General features: G+C 34.1%; 4 protein-coding genes across 12 annotated transcripts; 1 reads left to right on the top strand and 3 right to left on the bottom strand.

Moving 5' to 3' along the window:
- Window positions 1-5,395: 5,395 nt before the first annotated feature.
- Window positions 5,396-10,359, bottom strand: LOC140177020 (protein FAR1-RELATED SEQUENCE 6-like). Its single transcript, XM_072209184.1, has 2 exons — window positions 9,147-10,359; window positions 5,396-9,023 (listed from the first exon to the last, which is right to left on the bottom strand). Exons 1-2 carry the CDS (start codon window positions 9,415-9,417, stop codon window positions 8,767-8,769), a joined length of 528 nt encoding a protein of 175 aa, XP_072065285.1. The 5' UTR covers window positions 9,418-10,359; the 3' UTR covers window positions 5,396-8,766.
- Window positions 10,360-13,014: 2,655 nt separating this feature from the next.
- On the top strand, window positions 13,015-13,760 carry LOC112729227 (uncharacterized). Its single transcript, XM_025779541.3, has one exon. It carries the CDS (start codon window positions 13,149-13,151, stop codon window positions 13,617-13,619), a length of 471 nt encoding a protein of 156 aa, XP_025635326.1. The 5' UTR covers window positions 13,015-13,148; the 3' UTR covers window positions 13,620-13,760.
- Window positions 13,761-14,751: 991 nt separating this feature from the next.
- On the bottom strand, window positions 14,752-17,921 carry LOC112727326 (uncharacterized). Of its 9 annotated transcripts, none has more exons than XM_072209186.1 (8): window positions 17,318-17,921; window positions 17,053-17,154; window positions 16,890-16,958; window positions 16,636-16,822; window positions 16,380-16,504; window positions 16,100-16,215; window positions 15,170-15,221; window positions 14,752-15,062 (listed from the first exon to the last, which is right to left on the bottom strand). In XM_072209186.1, exons 5-7 carry the CDS (start codon window positions 16,480-16,482, stop codon window positions 15,213-15,215), a joined length of 228 nt encoding a protein of 75 aa, XP_072065287.1. In that variant the 5' UTR covers window positions 16,483-16,504; window positions 16,636-16,822; window positions 16,890-16,958; window positions 17,053-17,154; window positions 17,318-17,921; the 3' UTR covers window positions 14,752-15,062; window positions 15,170-15,212. The 9 variants fall into 6 exon arrangements, 3 of the variants coding, with proteins under 3 accessions (XP_072065287.1, XP_072065288.1, XP_072065286.1); XR_003165694.2 differs by having other exon boundaries at window positions 16,636-16,818; XR_003165692.2 differs by having other exon boundaries at window positions 16,636-16,778.
- A 2,588-nt stretch (window positions 17,922-20,509) lies between these two features.
- Window positions 20,510-21,545, bottom strand: LOC140176704 (uncharacterized). Its single transcript, XM_072208249.1, has 4 exons — window positions 21,384-21,545; window positions 21,059-21,284; window positions 20,902-20,964; window positions 20,510-20,646 (listed from the first exon to the last, which is right to left on the bottom strand). Exons 1-4 carry the CDS (start codon window positions 21,543-21,545, stop codon window positions 20,510-20,512), a joined length of 588 nt encoding a protein of 195 aa, XP_072064350.1.
- Between the last annotated feature and the right edge of the window lie 1,012 nt (window positions 21,546-22,557).

Here is a 22,557-nt window from a genome sequence, read left to right as displayed (position 1 = left end):
AATAATTTAAAAATAAAATATCAAAATTAATTTTTAAAAATTATAATACTGATAAATTTAATTATAAAAAAATTAAAATTAATTTATAATTATTTATAAAAAATGAACTATAAAATAAAATTTAAAAAATTATTAAAAATTTTTAAATTATTTTTTAATTTAACTTAACCATTCTCAAATTCTAATTCTATTGCATTCTCAATCCTTAATACTCTTCAGTCTTCACCCATCCTTTTCCAAACTCTCTTCTCTCTTTAGATCCTGATCAGACCTGATCTATTTGTCACCGATACCAGTGTGTCCAGATCTTCTCTTCCATTGATCATTGCATTTAGCTTCTTCATCAGCTCTAAAAGAAAGAAACAAAGAAACGTCCCAAATGTTTTCATATTTCACGGGATCTCACGTCAAATATTCAAGAATTTTTCGAAACGTAAAAACATTTCGTGAGTCACGTGTTCTCACGTGAGAAAGTGACGTTCCTAGGACAGGAACAACGTCTCACCGGGGAAGAACCTTGCTGCCATGGCTGCACACCAGTTTTTGTAACGATCGTTTACAAGACTTATTCCTCAAGTTTTAAAGCGTGTGTATTTACCTTAAAGCTAATTTTATTACAAACATAAAAGAGAAAAAGAATTGCCTTCATTTAATACATTGATTGGTTTATACAATTGATCTTCAAAGATCACTCCGAGGTCCCAGGCACCAGGAGTCATGCGAGTCATGTTATAACTTATAAGCAATGTTCTAAAAACCGGACGGAATTGAAATCGACAGTATTTACAGTTTGATTCAGAAAAAAACCTTCATTTTAAAAATTGTTATAAAATCGTTAAATTGGATGAAAACTGATCAATTGAACTAGACCGAAACCCAGTTGATTTTTATAAACGACGTCATTTTTTGTTTTATTAAAAAAAATGAAAATTGGAAAAGAAAAAACGCAGCAATCTTATTGCGTCTTCCTCTCCTCAATCTTATTCTCAATTTCTCACTCTCTTCTTAGTCTCATTCTCACCTTCAGAAAACTTGCCCTTCCCTCTCTAAGAAAGAAAAGAATCGAAAAATCCTAACTTCCATTGCCGCTGCCAAGAGGGGAGAGATTTGGAATGGCAGGGACAGCAGATCCGAAAATGCGTAAGGACAAACAATGCGAAGAGATGGCAGACTCGAAATGACGCAAAGCTGGCGGATTTGGAACGGTGATAATACGGTGGTGGTTCTTAAAGGTTTGAACACAATGCTTGATTTGTACATCTTTTTTCTCTTTCTGAAAAAATGAAATATCCTTATTTATGTGCAATATACGAGTGGGCGGCCGCTGTTGTTTGAATGGAAGAGGGATAGGATAACAATTGAATGATATAGTGATATATTAGGGTTTCTTTTTTTTTGGATATTTAGTCTTATGTTGCACATGGGCTGGAGTATTGAGCCCAATAAACTTTTTTTTTTATCTTTTCATTAAAATTTTGTTTATCAAGACAAAAAAAACGTTTTTTTATAACTTCTATTTAATTTTTAAATTTTCATAACAAAAGAATTAACTTTTTTTATTATTATAATTTATATATGTATTTAAAATATTAATATAAATAAATTATATTACACATATTTTAAAATAAATATATATTTAAAGATATATTATGTTTAAAAGAAAAAAATAAAATAATTAAAATTTAAAAATTCTTAATAAATTCAGTTCAAATTTAAAAATTATAAGCTACTAATAGATTTTAACCAAATGATTATAATTATAATATAACACTTAGATTATAATTTAACATAGTTATTACTAAAATAAGAATATAATTTAATTATTTGTATTTTTTGTATTTATTTATTATTTTATATATTATTTTATTATAATTTAGTTATTTCAGTTGATCACAGTTGAATTAATTGAACTATTATATCAATAAGGGCAACGCTAGGTAACCAATGACTTATCTGACCAACATAAACAAACGGGCTTTGAAAGTGGCCCATTTCAATTAAAATACACTATACCTTAATTTTCCTCCAAATCCTAATTTTAACCATTCCAATTTTTACCAATTCTAATCAGCAACCCCCTTTTTGACCTAGTAGTCAAACCGTCTCCTCTATCCCCAAAATTGAGCGTGCATTCCCTTACGAGAGTATTCACCGTCATCGCTCCTCCTTCAACTTGAACAGCTGACCGAACTTAAGGCCTTGTCGCCGCCATGTTGTATCCGTCCCTCCTCTATGCTGTTGCCGTCAATCTTTAAGCCTCCCTCGTGCAGCCATGGAGCCGCCGTCGTCGTGTAAGAGACGCTCATCCCCGCCCACGTGACCCGCCCTGGCGCTGTCGCGCATCGCCGTTTGCGCCGTCCGGGTCCCTTGTTGCTGCAACGGTCGTCCGCGTTCCCCGTGCCGCCCGCATTCCCGCTGAAGTCCCGGCCCTGCTGGTGTCTCGTCTCCATGTTAGCAGTCTTATTAGGTCAGTGAAAGGCTATCTCTGTCTTTACTGCTTAGATGTTCACAAAAGTGTTTAGTTGATTATTTCTTTCGAACCGTTGTGCTGCTTGTGGTTATTGATAAATTTGTTTGACTTCCATAAGTGTGAATAAGCATAGTGACATGTTAATGTTGTTGAATAATTCCTTTTTGTCGTCTTATTTTTTAATGGTTGACTGAATTTGGATATGTGCTATCCCCGGGTATTAGGAAGTCACGAATTGGTTTCGAGCACGTTTTTTTGATGAATTTGTTTCCTATAAGTATAAGTTGGTTATGCAATTTAAATGGGATGGTTACTTCACTATGAGAATGGATGGTTAAAATTTTTACCAAGAAAGTGAAATTTGTTCAAGTCTTGGGACCTAATTTTTGCTTCAGTTAGGTAACCAACCATTATTCAGATGTGAATACTCATTTAATTTTACGGTGGTCTATGTTTGATTTTTTATGAATATTGTTTAAGTTGTTTGATATGCTTACTTTTGGAATAATCTGCAAGCCAATTTCTAATGTTACAAAACCTCTTTGTATATAAAGTTTTTGAACTGGGTTGGGGTTATTTGTTGTATTTTTAATCATGGTTAATAGTGTAATATAGATTTCCAACACATGATTACTAGCTTTTTTTGTTACTTGCTAGACCATGGAAGTTTGATTTTCAATAAGATATATTAATATCAGATGATTATTCTTATATAAAAGATTAGTTAATATTATTCCATGATAAAATACATATTAATTATTTTTTTATTCAAAATATATTTCAAGAAGATGTCAAAGGGTATGTTTGGATTTTATTCTAGGTATGTAAAAACCTTAGCACCAACAAACATTACACCGTATAGTCCTTTCAAATCATTTCTTTCCGTATACTTCTTGTTTCAAGTAACGCATCTCTCTGTTTTTTTTTTTTAATTATCCTCTCACGCTCGAACATACATACCTTTTCGAAACTATATTGGTACTATTATTAAATAAAATGAAGAAACCAGGTTTTGCATAAATCAAGAGAATATGTATTAATTCAAAATCTCAAAAGACACTGAATATCCAAATATTTTGAACGTGCCAGTTATATTATTTGTCCTTAGCTGGTGATGATAATGATAATATGATTATCTCACGACGTATTATTTCGGTTCTGAAAAATTTGGAAAACTATTTATAATGGCGGAAAAAATTTTGGGTATATGGTTCTGGAATTCGGTAGATATTAATAGCTTGTGTTTTTAATCACAAATAAATCTGTGGTATGCTGGTAATACACAGCTTCACGTTGTTAGTATGGTACATGCACACTGCGGAGGATAGACCGGGAGTGCTTACTTAGTCGGATGATTATTGCACCTGGTTCTAGTTATTTGTTTGTTTGTTCAAGTGGTTGATTCTATGATTGGTTGACTTGTTTCTGGTGTGATTGATAGTTGGGTTTGTTAATTCTCCACGTCATCAGTTATTCTGCTTATTTGACAAGGAATAGTTCATTACCGTGTACTCATTTTAGTGCTATGATGCTGTGTGTAGAGCTTTTGGGGTGGTTGGTTAGGTTTCTAATGCTATTCAAATGATAACGTGTATTAAGTGGCAAGACTAATGATTTACTGGTTCGTTACAGGCACGAACCTATTTTGACTTTGATTTGTTGAGTACCATTCAGATGGGGAAAAAGGTAATCTGAATTTCGTCGTTAACCAGTCTTTATTCTAGTTGCTTATAACTTGTATTCTGTTTTGTCAATAGAAATTAGTAGAGACGCGTTGTTCTACATGCCATATCAACGGGATGCTTACCCACCTGAAAAACATTAATGTCGTCGTGAAGCTATCGGAGATCGACGCAATTGGGTTCAGATTCGTGAAAAGGATTCCAAAATGGGCAGTGAAGCAGAGTATAATGAAATAACTAGCGAAGGCATACGATATGGACACAAATACACTTATTGTGGATGTCAGAAACATCTGCGTTAATTTTGAGTTGATAGGGAGGGTGTTAGGGATACGCGACAGTGGTAAGCTATTGCTATTTCCTTTTTAGTATTTTTCATATATAGCTTGGTTAGTTTCCTTTTTATTTTCCTAACAGTTATTGTACACACTTTTCTGAATCCAAAATTGTAGGTGATGCCATATCCGAACTAAAAAAGAAGAATCCTGCCCATCTGGTCATCAAAGAACAGTTTAAGAAAAAAACAACCACCCAGTTGGGCGACTTTGTATATGCCTGTCCCATGGACATGACGGAGGAAAAATGTCGGTAAAGATTTCACAAAAATATTACGTTGCAAGTATAGTCTAAACCAACAATTAAACCTCAGTCAAAATTTAATTTGTTTGTCACAATACAAACCCAATAAAAATAAACCGAAGTATTTAAACATCGGGTCGTCTCTCAAGGAATTGCAGGGAAGTATTTTACTATTGGTTATGGAAAAGTATTTTTGGAGTTTTTAAATTTTGAACAAGGAATGTAAATGACAAGAAAATAAACTAATAATTAAGAAAGTTATTAGCAAGGATTGAGATTTAGAAGTCATATCCTCATTATCAAGGTCAATTGTGACGGCAATTGCAAATTGCACTTACTTAGTTAACCTCTAACAATTGAAGGTAAGTCAAGTGAGAAATTCAACTTGAGTTCACAAGTCCTAATCAAAGATTAGAGTTAGTGAAGCTCAAGCCAACTAGCAACTTTCAATCACCAACCAACAAGAGACTTTGACAATTCAAGAGTCTCCAAATTACTCAATCTAAGCTAAGAATACCAAAAATCTAATTTAAAATCCTACCAAGCATTTTATTAAATACTTGGTAGGCACAACATCAAAAGCATAGAAAAGTAACAAGGAATATTAAATTTAAACAACCAATTGCAAGCATCAACAACACAAATTAAAGAAGGCAATCATAAATATGGGAACATAAATTGCATTAATATGGATCAAAGGAAACATAAAAGTTTATAAACTAAATTGAAAACATAAAGTAATCAACAAGAGAAATAGATAGCTAAGGTACTAGAACAAATAAAAGTAGAAGAGAAATTAAATTAAAGTGAAGTAGAAATCTGAATTTGAGAAAAGCAAAACCTAAAAATCCTAAAACCTAGAGAGAGGAGAGAGCATCTCTCTCTCTAGAAACCTACATCTAAAACCTATTAATTGTGAATGAATGTGTGAATGAATGATTCCCCCCATCCAGCTCCACTCTGCAGCCTCTAATCAGTATTTTCGGGCTTGGAACTGGGCCAAAGACAGCCCAGAAATCGCCCCCAGCGTTTTCTGTAAATTGTAGCAGGTGACGCTTGTCATGCGTACGCGTCAGCCACGCGTACACATCACTGAATAAATCCCAAGTCACGTGTACGCGTCATCCACGTGTACGCGTCGCTTGACTGATGCGCTGGTCACGCGTACGCGTCATCTACGTGTGCGCGTCACTGCCAGCTTCTCCAAACATCAATTTCTTGTGTTCCTTCCACTTTTGCATGCTTCTTTTCCATCCTCTAAGCCATTCCTGCCCTGGAAAACCTGAAAACACTTAACACACATATCACAGCATCGAATAGTAATAAGAGAGGATTAAAAATTAGCAAATTTAAGGCCAAAGAAGCATGTTTTCAATCATAGCACAAAATTGGGAAGGAAAATGTAAAACATGCGTTTTATATGCATAAGTGTGAGAATGATGGATAAAATTCACTCAATTCAATACAAAATAAATCGTAAAATAGCGGTTAATCAGGACACTGAAGCAGGACGGGCAAATTTTATAAGGCACTTCATCTTGGTGGTCCTGAAGATGTTTCTATGCCCAACGAGTCAACAGACCATTTTCCCGTGGCACATACCTCCTATTCTCGATGTATCCGACCCTAGCAGATTCAATTGAGCACATAAGACAAAAACTGAGGAAACATTGTTGAGTATTTTGCAGGGGCGACTAATTGAAGACATGGCCAAAGCGACCATCCCAACTTACGAACGACCCAAGTTTTGCATATGCCATAGTCCCTATGCAACCGAACGGGTAAGTAGAGCCAATCAACACACCAGAAAAATTTATCCATTCATAGTTTCTATAATATTGATATCATACTGATTGGACCATACTTACTTAATTATGTAGTTGGGATTGTGGCATTTATGTCATTAAATTCATGGAGACATGGACTGAAGATTGTAAACTAGATGATTGGGACGATGTAAGTTACTTGGTCACTCTGTTTTAAATTTGTAATTTCAGGTTCATGTTTATTTGGCCTTTCAATCATCACCCTCAAAATGAAAATACCATACAAAGTATGCTTCGGAGATTTAGAATGGAGCTCATGGTGGATATTGTCATGGGAGCACACAATGAATCAATTGAACAGGTGCAAACTTTGTTGCAACAAAATGAAGAACATGTAAGCCACAACTATACAAGAAACAAGAAAAAGATGGTTAAATCACCATTCACGGCACCAAGCACTAGGACATTGATGAAACGGGTCAAAGAATTACCTGTGAGAAAGAACCGGAATCGGAGAAAGCAATAGATGTACTTAGTCTTAAGACCACAAATACCTTTCTCATTTTGTTTAGGTGTTTTCGCGGTGGAGTTTTGTTAGAACAGATAGGATAAATTTTCATGTAGCAGAACATTTTTTGTGCTCTAACTACTCTGTTTCTGTTTCAATATATTAGCTATGCGTAACAGCTATTAGTTAAGAATAACCATCTGGGTACTAATAGAAATAACCATCCACTATCCAACTGAATCAAACATCTAGGTTAACATACTTGTAACTGATCACACACAATACACCATGATTAGTCTAAATAATCATCTGTGAACCAGAAGAAATAACTATTTGTGTACAAGTAGAAATAACCATCCGCTATCATACTGAATCGAATATCCACATTAAAATACTTCTAACTGATCACACAACCATACTATTCAAAATAACCATCTGGTTACCAACATAAATAAACACCCGCTAGCTAATAGAAACGAACATCTAGGTTAAAATACTTGTAATTGAAGCCTTGCCTATTCTAAATAACAATCTGCTATCCTACTGAATCGAACATCCACATTAAAATACTTCTAACTGATCACACACAATACACCGATACTATTTAGAATAACCTTCTGGTTAACAATCAAAATAAACATCCGCTATCCTATTGAATCGAACATCCAGGTTAACAACAAGCCAAAAGAGTTGGAACAATAAGCCAAACTCACAGAATACCAGTTTCATATACATTTGACCATCAAACAACTCGCACAACGAAATAACCATCAAACATAAATATTGAGTTGGAACAACTAACAAAAAAGGAGCTCTAATGTAACATAACAGATTCACTATCCAAAACAGTCTAGGTATTGCTGAAAGAGTTTAACAGGGACATGAATCCACCAACTCCTTGCGGACCAATCTGCCGAGCGGGAGCATCCAAATCTATATTTTCATAGGATTCTACACGATTATCCTAAAAGAAACAAACTCAAATGAAAACAAGTCATTATCTTATTAATCAACTATGAACTAAAGGTGAAGCTTTAAATTAATTACGATACTTACCTGGCCTGAACTCTTCCACTTTCTCTGCATGGATTTCTTGATAGACTTTTCCATCTCATATCCGAGTCTTTTACCTTTTGGCTGACCCTTTGTAGTTACCTTTGATGGGCCTTGAATGTCCCCTGTGGCCACCACAGAGGAAATCTCTATGGCGATGCTAGTGTGTGCATCAGCAACAACTTTATTCTGCATCTTGGTACGGTAATCAACTAGCTTGGCCCTTGCATCGTCCAGAGCAGCATGCAACATGGCTGCTTCATCATCTCCATTCACAAATTCCTGTGCAACGTTGTAGAAGTGTGCACACAACCCTCTGAATAAGTTGTGGCTCTCATTTGAACATCTCACATCGTGGCTAATCTTAATATAAGTGTGCTTGCACTTTATTTTCTTGCTCCAACGACAAAGAACATAACATGAAGGCACTTTATTCACTTTGTAAGATGAAAGCACTACAAGACAGTGGCAACACAACACACCTGCACTCTCGAACAAGTTGCACTCACATCGAACCTCGTGAGTCGAATGGCCGAAATGGACATTGTACGTAACATACCGGGTCTTCTCATAGGCTAGTATTTCCTGTTCCACTTTTACCCAGGCCGAGTCACCCTGTTCATTAACGGCACGAATATTGCAATAAGCCTTCTTGCCAAACTCCATTTGGACATCCTTAAACATGTCGTTGGTGTACTCTTGTTGAAATTATCGCTCGATGGCTGAGCTAGTTGCACATGGGATTAATCCTTTTGAGTCTGCAGCATCGTTCTCTAGTTCCTTCTGCTCCTTGTTTTCAAGCACATTGTCGTACTCATGGACGAACTGAACCAAGCTAGTCTTGCAATGTAAGTATCCACCAAAGAATGAGTGCATACTCTCACTCTTTTGCGTACTCCTCATAGAAGCCCAAAATTGACCCTTGAAAAAGATCGGCATCCACATGCGTCGGTCATCAAATAGGTCTACACAAAACAAACCACCCAACAACAGAAACCCGTATTAGGAACAGATTTTTAGAACAACATACAAGAGTAGTACAACATCTAAGCAATGACAATACGTGATTTGACTTAAAAGACACAAACCTGATAGCCATTTATTGTGATGTAGGTCGAACTCCTCAATGAATTCAGCCCAACCATCCTCGAAACCCTCAACCGACTGAGAGTTCCATATAATGTGCTTCAGCTTGGCATTCAACTCGTTGAACCTATCATAACCACCGAGCTTATACGGTATCTTTTTCGTTATATGCCATATGCACCAACGGTGGCGTGTATTGGGTATGACCTTCCTAATTGCACCAAACATGGACCTGCACTGGTCTGTGATGATACCATGTGGTGCAGTTCCCATGCACTTCAGCCATTACGTGAACACCCACTCAAAACTAGGGATCTCCTCACTGCCTAGCAAAGCACAGCCTAACAAAGTAGACTTACCATGGTAGTTCACACCGACGAAAGAGGTGAACGGCAAACCAAGCCTAAGTAAAAACAACCACATTTATTAACATCCAACTAATACAAAATACCACAAAAAGTAAACAACGTCAACATAAATATATTTTACCGGTTCGTACTGTATGTGGTATCAAATGACACCACGTCTCCATAGTATTCATAAGAAGCCCTGCACCGTGCATCAACCCAAACTGCACTCTTAAATTTGTAATCGTCGTCCACATTTACTGCATAGAAGAAGTTCGGATTCATCTCCTTCATTCGCATGAAGTAATCCAACATTCGACATTGGCGTTGACATTAGTGAATCTGAGTCTTGATGAGATGTAGTTCCTGACATCCTTCTCGGAGAAGCCCAGGTTCGATGGCCCACCAATCTCGTTAGCCAATGCTAGAAATGTCTTGTTGGGTCAAATGTCCGCCTCATCATTAACCTCAATCATGCATTTCGCATGCATGGTCAACTCTCTAATCTCGTGGTAATGCACCGCCTTTTTAGTTGAACATGGGTGCGAGTGCCTCAACTCAACCTTTAGCAAAACCCAATCTTGCTTCACCTTGTCAAACTTTGCATATACCCTTGCTCTACACCCGACAGCTGCGACCGTGTTCTTTCGTGTGGGTGCTTTGACACGAGATCCACGGAAACCCTCCCGATTACAATGAATAGATTGGTTAATTAGTTCCTTAGTCATCCTGTCATAATTTGTATTCCTTATCTTGCTTATGAAACCTACTTTCTTTGCATAGGTCGCATAAAAATCCTGAGCCAGCTTCAAATGATTAAACCGCATCCCAACTCTTGGTATTTCATCTTCGGCAAGACAACTGTGATCTAGTAACTAGGAATCAGTTCAATACAAACATCATTCGATGAACATGAGGATTAATGGTTGATTCAAAACATGAGGTTAAAAAAAACATTAATATACTAGTGTTCAAACCTCATCAACAAGATCCGTGTCATCACTTCCAAACTCATTAATGTTCGTACAATCTATTGCCTACAATCATAACATACACAACCAAACAAAAACAAACAAACTAATTAGATACGGTACTATTAAACAAGTGTCATCTAAAAATATTTAATTCACACTTTTTCAAAGCATATCATTAAAAATTTATTATTATACAAGACTTAACAGAAATCATAACAATGAGAAGTATACTCATACAAAATTCTCACAAAACTAATTAGTCTTATATTAATTAATTATTTATTTATATAGCATGCATGGGTCCACCACCTATGAAACACACCTACACAACCTAAACCAAGTTTTCTTCTGTGCTTTGAAAAGTCAAAAAGCTCAGTATTAACTGCTGTACCCTTTTCCTTTTCCTTACATATGTAGCCAGTTTTTTGTTTGTGCATGCATGGCATGGGAGCATAAAAATGTGGATTCAAAACAATCTAATAGCAACCATGAGCAATGATTAGAATTTAACAATAAACCTATAATGAACCAAATTCAGTATAACATATTAAAAAGGTAACATAATAGTTTATCGGATTAAGAAAATAAATAGCTCATCTTCATCCTCTTTAGAAATTGATATATGATTTATCACCCTTGAACTAATTCCTATACGGCAGAACCAGAACACCATAAAAAAATTTTTGGAATGAATACCATCAATTTTTAAAAATATTGGACTTAGATTAACCATCTCATTTATATGAAAATAAACATACGTCCCACACCACCAACATACATTACTTACCTTGTTAGACTTTTCACCTTCAACGTTGGAAGAATTGAGAAGATTGTCACTTGAATGGATGGTATTGCCGTTAGTGAAGGATGCTAGAGAATGAGAAACTGGTTCACCAAAATGGGACTCCATTGAAAGGGCTATAAGAAGTTACGTAATCTTGAAACGGCAACCACAACTCTCTCCTGTATTTTGGTCGGATCAGTCGGAGACGATGCGGGGGTGATAGTGACCACATTAGGCTTCGATAGACTGCACGGTTCTACTGAATTGGCGGTGGGAAGAAAAAACAAATTCAGGAAATGGCTGGCTGCTCGGCGGATGGGGTAGAAGCGGTGGCGACGGCTGCAGAAGCGCGGTATCAGATGCGGAGGCGCGTTAATGGCTTGGGTTCGGCGGGGAAGTATGCAGCGAGAGAAGATAAACTAGTTGAAGAGACAATGTAAAAATCCTTATTTTTTTGAATTTTAAATTTGATTATTATTATATCTTAATTATTAATATCACTAATTAAATTTAATATTAATTTATTTTTTAACTCTATTGTTCATATTGTTCGATAACTTTGTTAGTTACTTATATTTTTTATCAATAAATTAATAACTAGAATGGTTGGATCATCAATTCAATTCTCAAAACCTTGGTTATAAGCATTAGCCACATTTGAGAATTGACTAACAACACACAACTTCATGATCATTATTGTCCATAACTTGAAGATACTTCCACATGTTCAGTGACAGTGCCACCAATCTTCTCTCAACATCAACACTACCCGAGAATAGGGAAGGAAAAGGGATTGGGAGACTGTGAGTGAGGATAAAGAGTATTGGAAATTGGGAATAGGATAAGGTGAGAGTTAGAATTTGGAAAAAAATAAGATAGATTGAATAAATAGTTTAAAATTTTTTAAGATTTAAATAGTTTTATCTATTAATATTTATCTTTTATAGTTATAAGTTAGTTTAATTTTCTTTATTAAATTTGTCAATGCTATAATTTATGTGGTTTAATTTAGTACTTTATTCATAGTTTAATACATTTTACGCATAATTTTTTTTAAATTTTTACTTTTATTTCCTTAATGTGAAGTTTTAAAATATTTGTTAACAAACTTCTTAAACTAAAAATTTTGGATGGATTACTTCTTTGTTTCTTATTATTTTATCTTGACTTTTTTTTTCACAATATATCTGTCATTCTTTTTCTTTATCCAAAGAATTATTACTACTTATACTTAGTCTATAAAAACATTTAAAAATATTTTATTATTTTCAGTTTCATTAGTTAATTAAGAGTTATTTAGTCATACTATTTTTAGATTACACATAAATTCATGTTTCTAACAATTACATGTTCTAAATGACAAGTAAAGAAGTATAGAGAAATGGGGAAAAAAACCAAGAGTTTGATGTAGACAAGAGACAAGACTGGATAATGTTAAATAATTTGCAAAAGAAAATTACCTTTCCAGTTTCCACATTAGCCTCCATCCCGGTCCCTTATAAACACAATATATATATATATTTTAATATGCATAACACGGTGGCATTTTCTTTAGGCTATCTAACTTTTGCCTAACATACAGCATAAACTCTCACACATTCAATTAAATTTAGCAAACCTTACTTTACCAAAGATATATAGTATAGGAGAAATTCTAAGGTGCAAATCATCATACATCATCATATCATAACGTGACAAAAATCCCACACTATAAAATCCATTCAACCACCCTTTATTCCCACAACCTTAATTAATTCTCTTTCAATCCAAGGACAAATCCTTTCAATTTCCATTCTCTTCCAAATTTCATCACATACCCCATACAGAAAATAAGAACAAAAGAAAATAAAAAAAACTCATTAGAAGAACAACACAACTACACAAGAAACAGTTGTAAGAATGAATTCGATCTGCATATCTAACTGTATCAATGACACACGTGATTCTCGCATTCGCGCCAACTATACGAACCTGTATAAGTGGCCGGAATCAGACGTAGAGTTTGTTAGGTCGTTGAGCCACGAGGGTAGGAGGAGATGCCACGTGTATGGTCAGGATCACCCGAAGGTGGTGGATAGCATCTCATGTAGGCAGATGTACCTTAGGAGCTACCAGTTTTCAAGGAAGGAGAGTGTCCCTCAAAAGACAAAAAGGTGTTTTAGGAGGGTGAAGGAGAGAGTAACACGTGGCAACCATGGTGGTTGGAGGAACAACTGCAGAAAGAGGATTATTGGTAGACACCATGGTAGGAGGAACAAGTGTCTGGTTTGGAGGAGACTGAAGCAAATTTCGTGTGCTGCTTTGTTTAGGATATTCAAGAAGTTATTGTCTTCTGCTGCAAGTGTAGATGTTGTGAAGGGGGGAGATTGATTACTTTCTTTTTTCCTAATATTTTTTTTTATTAATTTAAGGTTTTGGTTTCCAATTTGATCTTTTTAAAATTTTTATTTATTTATTTATTCTTTTAACTTTCTGGTGCAATTTTCTTTGGCTAATCTATTTTTTGTGGGTTCGGTTTGCTGACCATGTGAATGTGAATGTGAATGTGAGGATATTTAAATGGAAATTCATTTTTACACTTGACAAGTGTTTCATTTTTTTGTGTTAATTTATGATCATGTTTGGTGTTAACAAAAAATCAACCATCAAATCAGTTATTAATAATTTCATATAAAATATATATTAAAATATAAAATATATATTAAAATAAATTAAATAATATATATTTATACACAAATACATAATAACGATTTTTTTTGTGCACATAGTATTTTTGGTTAATTTATCACTATTAATTTAAATTTAAGAATAAATCCCTAAATTGGTTCTAAAAATTTTTGGGTTGAATATTTTGGTTTTTGACATTTTTATTCTCTAAAAATCTTCCAAAACTATTCTTGTCTGATTAACATTATGGAGTAGCAATTTCTAACCTCTGGTGATGTAAAAGTAGATTTTGAAAGCGACCAAGTATCTTGAATAGAGCATTTTGGAATACGTTAGGATGTAAAACGGTGGAAGAAACAAATGACGTTAGTACTTTGTCTATATACTGTAGCACTTATTAGTGATGTGATTTATACAGAACACTTGTATAATAGTCTTCATGACTCGGATTTTCGGTGGTTCAGCTTCAATTATTGGAATGGTTTTATATTATAAAAAAAAAAAAAAAGACAAATTACTCTCCTTTTAAATTCACTACAAGAAAACATTTCTAAAAGCGTGGCGAAGATATCGTCACGCTTTTTGAGCTAATGTCACTCTTTAAAAAAAGTCACATCTGCAAGCATGTTGGTTGTTCTATCGCCACGCTTTATTTTATGCCACACTTTTACAAATTGCCACACTTAAAAACGTGGTCGTATGTGAGAGATATGGCCACGCTTTCAAAGCGTGGCTATATCTTTTATTAAATTAGAAAAAAAATCCTGGTATATCCTTATCAAATTAAATAAACAGAACATAGTAAAACCTGTTTGCAACCACCCAAAACAGTATGTAGAAAACAAAGTCAAGCAGCAGGTCAAACAATTTTACATCATTTAGAAAAATCTGTAATCATATTGGGGATACAAAATTGCGAACTAATGTTACAATCTTCAAATGATTAAAATAATCCATTAGGAAGAACAGTATGATAAAACAAGATATAAAAGAGCATGATGAAGCAGACTATGAGACAATCTTAAGCAATAATCCATTTTTGGTATAGTATTGGATAGTAAAATTTTCAGAATCCCTCAATAATTTATTTAGATTCAGAGCTTTAAGTCCTTGCAATTCCTTCCCTGCCGCTATCAAGCCTATTGCCTGTTCAATTCAATAAATAAAGGGTTATGCTCCAGCCACCCAAAAAAGGTATCAAGGGACAATAGAATCTCAAGGATCCAAGTTACAAAGCAAAAGGAAATGCTTGCCTGTGCAGCACTGCTTGATGGATCTCCCTCACTGGCACTGCATTTACATGGCCTATATAGCAGCAATAATTCATCAATTTCCATGACTCAAGGAATGAAGATTAGCAGCAAGGGAGTACATTACATGGCAAGACAACCTTGGTACCGAAGCAACAACCAAACTTCATATAAAGCAAAGAAAAGAAAAGATAAGAAAAGAAAAGATAAGAAAAGAAAAGAAAAGAAAAGAAAAGAAATGAGCCTGCTGAAACCAGTATCAATTACTATCAAACAAGGATAACCACTCTAGCCTAAATTTTTGTAATCTGCCAAATTCAGTTTATCAAACAAATCAGATAACTCAACATATTTTCATAGGAATGAAATCTTAATAATATATTCTCCAAATCTTTCATAGCCATCATTGCTTTTCTTAATTAGCCTTTGATATATATATATATTAGTAATAGACAATAACAACTACTATCAAAGTAATTAACTACTACTATCCCGTGTTGAAGGTTCCTCAATAATAATGTAAAGTCAAAAAAAAAATGACCGCTAGCTCTATATCCCTCTTCTAATGCTAAATATCTAGTTCTAATTATTATTGCCGAAACATTGAGTCAAAGAATGATTGGAGCCAGCGAATATAAGCCTAGCTAGAAAAAGAAGAACTTATTGCTTACTTTGTTAGTTAAATTATTTTGATTCGCAATCAGACATACAACGAATAGAGGATCCTAAGAAATTTCATTAGTCAAAAACTGTTTGTATGAAAAACAGAGAGAAGAAAATCCTCTACTTTCATTCTAATCAAAGATCAATGCAACAAAATCATGTATTTATGTCAATGGCATTAGATTTAAGTTCACTACCTTGCTGAGTTACTTGTACATATTCCTACATTAACAAGAAAAAGAATTAAATTATTTTTATCTACAAACAAACCTGAGTCTCAGCTGAATTCAAACCAGCAGAAAATGGCTTCACATCATCATCTCTGAATCCTTTTAGACCAGCAACAATGCCATTCATGGCGACGGAATCATCCCAGGGCGTGAACTCTGTGATGAGTAGCAACTTCGATCAAAAAATGCTTTTCAAGTATTATTCATCATAACATTTAAACCAAAACTTGGATATTTTAACAGACATCTTAGAGCTATTAATTTTATCAATATTGGAACAGTTTGAAAGGAATAATAAATGGAAAATGTTGCACATATACCGTTTAGGATTTTTCCCAGCAGCTGCAACATACAGATCAAGCTTCCCAATGGATTGCCATTTCCATGAACTCCAATCTCCAAGTCCCAAAATTCTGCTCCCATCAATAACAACAACCATATCAACCTGAAAAGAACATAAAAAGAGATGTCTCATTATTAAAATGTTGAAATGCATCATTGTTCATCAGTATTGTGCATATAAGGTTGAGATTCAATTTGAAAGAAATAATAAAACCATCGCAGATAAATATATACCTTATACACTCAACATGATGCAGTTTGTAGTGAGTTTTCCATCGGTTGGCCAATCAATTCTATGTAGTGAGTTTGTAGCATCGTGCACTCCTGAATCCACAGTACTTCTCGCAGATAAAAACACAAGGAACTTTCCATTTGGGCTGGTCGAAATTCCAAAATGATCGTCATAGTTTTAGGCACCTACCTTCTCAATAATTGAGCCTTATTCAATTATCAAAAACAAAAAAAGAAGAAAAAACATACAAACATACCTGAATCTTGGAAAGAGGGCACAGCTTATGATTCAAGTAAGGTTCAGTATATGCCATTCTTGAGTTGAGCTACATGAAAAGAAAGATGTACTAGTATCTAAAAGGATTTAAAAGAGGGAGAATTTAGAAGATATTATTACTAATTATTACTAAAGTGATTTACTTGATCTCTTGTTCATTAGATTTTGAGTCATGATGGGGTGCTCTAACTGCAAGGTTCCCTCAAGCACAGAACTCCATCACCAAGTACGCACATCCCATCATACTAAAGTAGAAATCAGAAATAGCGAAAGTTTAAATAACAATAATAAAATGATCCTTCAATTATGCAACAAAGAATTGATTTTTTTCAACATATTTCACTTTAATTTAAAAAATAAGAAAAAGGGCATTCAAATAAAAGGGAACCAAAATTAAAAAAGAAGAACCTGGAAGAAATCAAGGAGGCGAACGATGTTGGGGTGGTTGACGGAGGACAAGAAATTGAGCTCGCAGTGGAACAATGACTTAAGGCGAAGGTTGAGTTTGGAGAGGAAGACCTGTTTCACTGCCACCTCTTCGCCGGTGCCTCTGTGCTCCGCCCTCCACACCGCCGAGAACGACCCATTTCCGATCTTCCGCTTCAGAATGATGTCCTTTACTCTTACCGATTCGCTCTCTTCTTCCATTCCTGTTGATAGTGATAGAACTTCTGCTGCTTCTTTGATGGAGAAGAGCGCCACGGTTGGGACTCGCGACTTGGCGACGAGGAACGCGCCACTGCCGCGGATTGCGCGAGAAGGATGGCGGGGCAGGAGAACGGCGTCGCGGATGGAGGAGGAGGGAGGGACGCGCTACGGTCTACGACTCTACCGACGGAGGGAGGAAGGTGCTATGGAGGAGAATGGAGATTTCTGAGAATAGGAGGGAGGGACTGAAAGAGTGAGTCTCACTTACATTTTGTTTGGATGTAAGATGGGAACAAAGAAAATGAGAAGGAAAAAAAAGATTTTTTTTTTTTTTTTTTTGAGGTTGGACGAAGAGAAGATAGATAAAAAAAAAATAGGAGAAAATTTTTTTTATTTGAATAAAAAAAATTATAATCAAATAAAATTATATTAATATTTTTATTTATATTATATATAAATTATAATATACTAATGTATTTAAATTATTTTTTTAATAAAGAATGATCTCAATTGTATTTTAGAATTTTAATATATTATTTACGTTAATAATAATATGTTTTTGAATTTATTTTTTTTATTGTCTTTTAAATATCATAAATAAAAAATGTATTATTATTTTTTAAATATATATAAATAAATAATTTTTTAAAAGAATAATAAAAATTACTCATAGGTTACATCATTAATCTCCTTAATCATATTTAAGAAAAAGTTTCACTAAATCGCATTTACAAAATAAATTATTACTAGAAGTGGCTACTATTTCTTTTTTATTACGTGCGAAAAAAAATATATGCAATTTTTATAAACATATAACAAAATGTCAAAAGAGTAACAACAACCAGGAATTTAGGAGAGTACTATTTTGTAAATCGCATTTACAAAATAAATTATTACTAGAAGTGGCTACTATTTCTTTTTTATTACGTGCGAAAAAAATATATTCAATTTTTATAAACATATAATAAAATGTCAAAGAGAAAGTATAGGGAGCCAATGATTTAAGCGTACAATGTGTACAATGAAGGTTTAAAAAGTATTAGAGATATTATTATTAGTGTTATATTGTCTTGTCAGGTTACGCTTTTGGGATGAGTGGTTTCAGGACATGGTATAAGAGTTTCAGATCTAGAAGGTCAGGAGTTTGAACCTTGGTGAACCCAAAATTAGCTTTTTATAACATGAGATGTTTATTATCCCTAGTATCCAGATGGTTATCCCTGGTATCCGGATGGTTATTCTGCATAGTATAGGTGATGTTCATTTGATTCATAAACCAAATATTTAGCCCATTGTACACATTGTACACTTAGGCCATTGGCTCCCTAGCACTACAGAGTAACAACGACCAGGAATTCAGGAGAGTACTATTTTATCATCACACAACACTTTCAAAAAAAATATTCTAAAAATTGAATTCTACATAATTTGAGCTATCTGTACACATTATTTTTTATTTTTTAAAAAAATACTACTAATTTTTTTTATAAAAAGTATGGAGGAGGCCATAGCCCCATTGTCTCAACTAAGCTCCGCCCCTGTATATACTCATACTTTACAACAATAAGAAACACACATAATCAATTATTAAAAATAATAACCTCAAATTGACAAAAAATTTAGTGCGTATAAAAATTATACCTGTAATGGTGAACGTTTTCTGAAAATACCATATCTCCTAAGCAAACACCACATCGTGAAATGAAAAAGAGCATCCAGTCGCATTTCAGGTGGGATCCCGAAAATTTGGCGCTTTTTCTGCTCATTTTCACTTAAAAACTGATAACATTGCATTCGATATGAACCTACCAGACCCAATTCAATCAACATATCTCGTACATCTGATTGCTGTAAAGGCGATGCCTACTTTGTTGCATAATAGCTAACCCATTTTTAGCAATTGCAACTTGTCTTTCAATTAATGAGACTTATTTTTCAACAACCGAAACTTACCTCTCAGCCACAGAAACTTGTCTCTCAACTGATTCAACCTGTCTCTGAGCCACGTCATGTAGCTTGCTAGACAGATAACTTCCCTCTTTTATAGCATCGGCCATGGTAGTAATTTCCAAAGCAACTTTTTCATATTGTGCCTCCAAAAAATCATTCATAGGAGACTTACGCTTTGTACCTCTTGAAGTTGAAGTCCCTCCTAATTGATTTGGCTGACTATGAAGAGCACTTGGTGAATCTAAATTACCAGAAAACGTTGGGGTATCATGTCCCATATTAACATCTATGTCAGAAAATCCAGTGTGTTCAAACGAGTCATTCAAGTCAATGGGATCTCTATCAAATTGTTGAATCCTTTCTCGTGAAGTAGCAGCCCCTTTATCGGTAGCTCTATCAGCTCTGAACAACTCCTTCAAAGTATCATAATGCTTAATTTGCATTTTTTTTCCATTTTTCTGCATGGGGTTTCTCTTGCAAAAGAAATGTTAAAATTATTTTGTGACTAACTTCATCATTGGTATAAGTAATAAAAAGGTATAAGATACCTTAATAAAGTCTTGCCACACTTCTTCTTCAGCTTCAAACTTTTTAGTAACAGGACTCCACGCAAATCCACTTAAGTGATGAAATAAGTCATATGCCTCAACAAAATGATCTTTCAATATCTTCATTCTATTCTTGATGTGGTTCTTTGTTATGTGCGGGCCTATTGCTATGCTCAAAGTCTTCACAACATTGGCATATGCTTCAGTTGTCCACGATCCATCATGTCTATTACCTTTCAATGCTTCTTCTGATAATGCATTCGATAGAACTTCATCCATCTCATCTGACCATCTTAAGTTGTCTTTAAATAGATGATTAGTTTCTGTTGTCTTATTTCCTTTATTTGGTATTATTTAACCTGTAAAAAATATCCTTAAAAAAATATAATTAAACAATTCTGACCGCAAAATATACATATATATACATATTCATATATATGAAACATATAATCACTCATAAAGCTTGATACACATTCCACATTTCAGCTGCAATATTATCTCGTAACAATGTTGCATGTCTATATTCCTCATCACGTTGTTGATTTGATTGTGATCTATCTATGTTGCATTCTTGTAGCAATTCTCGGTCAACTGCATCAATTATAGATTTATCAACATCGACACCCATAAAAAAGTTATGCAATATACAACATGCCAAAAAAATGTGTCTCATAGTTTCAAATGAATAATAAGGTTCAGTGTCGCCAGCTATAATTGGGAATCTTTTTTATAGAACTCCGAAACATCTTTCAATGACATTTATTAATGAAGAATGGCGGTGGTTGAATAGTTCTTTTGGATTTTGTGGCTCACATACTAAATACTCTTTTAAGTGATACCGAATACCTCTATATGGTGTAAGTATCCCAGGCTTTAGCATAAATCCAGCATCACCTAGATAAAATTTTCCTACAACAGTTCCATACACAAATTAAAGTATAACATACTGTGTCTATGAAGTTAACTTTATATAGACAATTTTATAAATTACACTATAACAGACCTTCAGATATTCGAAGTGGATATTTCCTACTTAGAGCATCTTTCAAAATTCTCGAGTCAGAGGCAATTCCTTCCAAACTAGACAACACATAAGTGAATTCCATATCAAACCCACAAGCAGCTAACACATTTTGTATAGGGTGATCTTTTCTTCCGTGAAAACAAGGGACTTCTACCCTTGGTACCTTCACACGACTATGAGTTCCATCTATGGCTCCAATGCAGTCCTTTTTTGTAAAGTATATTGACATATTAACATAACAGTTTTATAATTATTTCGTTGACAATTACATAAAATTCACTTAGTAAATTAAAAGATTTAGTACCTTAAAAAATGGATAGAATCGACTATTATGAAGTATTTCATAAGGAACATCCTCACCAGATGATTGCTTGAAGAAGTCTCCCTCTAACGATAGAATAGCATGTAGGACATTGTGAAAGTGACGACTAATTGTCTCTCCTGAGCAGTGAAAAAAGAAAGACATGGTTCTAGTTTTCACATTATTCCCTATAATATGGAGGAATTTAGCAACTTGCTCTTCAACCGTAGAGCCAGGGGCGGAGCTTAGTTCAGACAAGTGGGGCCATGCCCCCCTCCCCCCCTCCCCCCAAAACTTTTTATAAAAAAATTAGTAGTACTTTTTCAAAAGATAAAAAATAGTTTAATTGACTTAAATATTTTACTATGATTTAAAGTACCCAACAAGTTCAATAAGCAACACTCCCTCTATCTTTAAGTTCAAATATAAAAAATTAGATATTTTTTATTTATTTAATTTAATATTATTTTATATTTTATTATTTATTTAATTTAATTTTTTATATGATAAAAAATAATAGAATATTCAATAAGTATTAATATTATTGTATTTTTATAAATTGATAAAAAAATTCAATAAATATTATAAATTTTAATATTTGTCCTTCTAACTTCTTCTTTACATATTTTACAAAATATATATTCAAATTTTATATAAAATAATAATAAAAAATCAAAGAATTGATGCATTTTTTAAGAGGAATGCTGATATTTAAGAAGGAGAACATATAACTTTTATAATATCAACACCTGTAGATAGTTCTTCTACTTTAACGAATCATGAAAAAAGTGAGATACAACCTTTAAAAGTTCAAAAAGTTATATCTGATAAGTTTGACCTTAATTTTTTAGAACGAGACCCTGGAAAACGGCTTTAAATTTGGCAGTATCACCCAAACCAGAGATATGAGATTAGACGAGCTTATCTTAAATGGGGTCCATATCAAAAGCATTTTGACAATTATCTTCTATCTGGCCCCCCCCAAAATTTTATTTCAAGTTTCACCACTGCGTAGAGCGAGTTAAATCCTTTACTCTACCAGTTCCTCTTAACTTTTGACACAACAGTTTAAATACTTCAGGGCTCATACGTATGACATCTTGCCATTTTTCAGACTTCAGTAACCGCATCATTAACTGAGTATGCCTATTTTCTATTTCCAAGTTTTCGTCATTAA

This window comes from Arachis hypogaea, chromosome 12, assembly GCF_003086295.3.
Source record: "Arachis hypogaea cultivar Tifrunner chromosome 12, arahy.Tifrunner.gnm2.J5K5, whole genome shotgun sequence".
NCBI lineage: Eukaryota > Viridiplantae > Streptophyta > Magnoliopsida > Fabales > Fabaceae > Arachis > Arachis hypogaea.
Note: the sequence above shows the minus strand (reverse complement) of the source record. Positions and strands in the feature narration are given on the sequence as shown.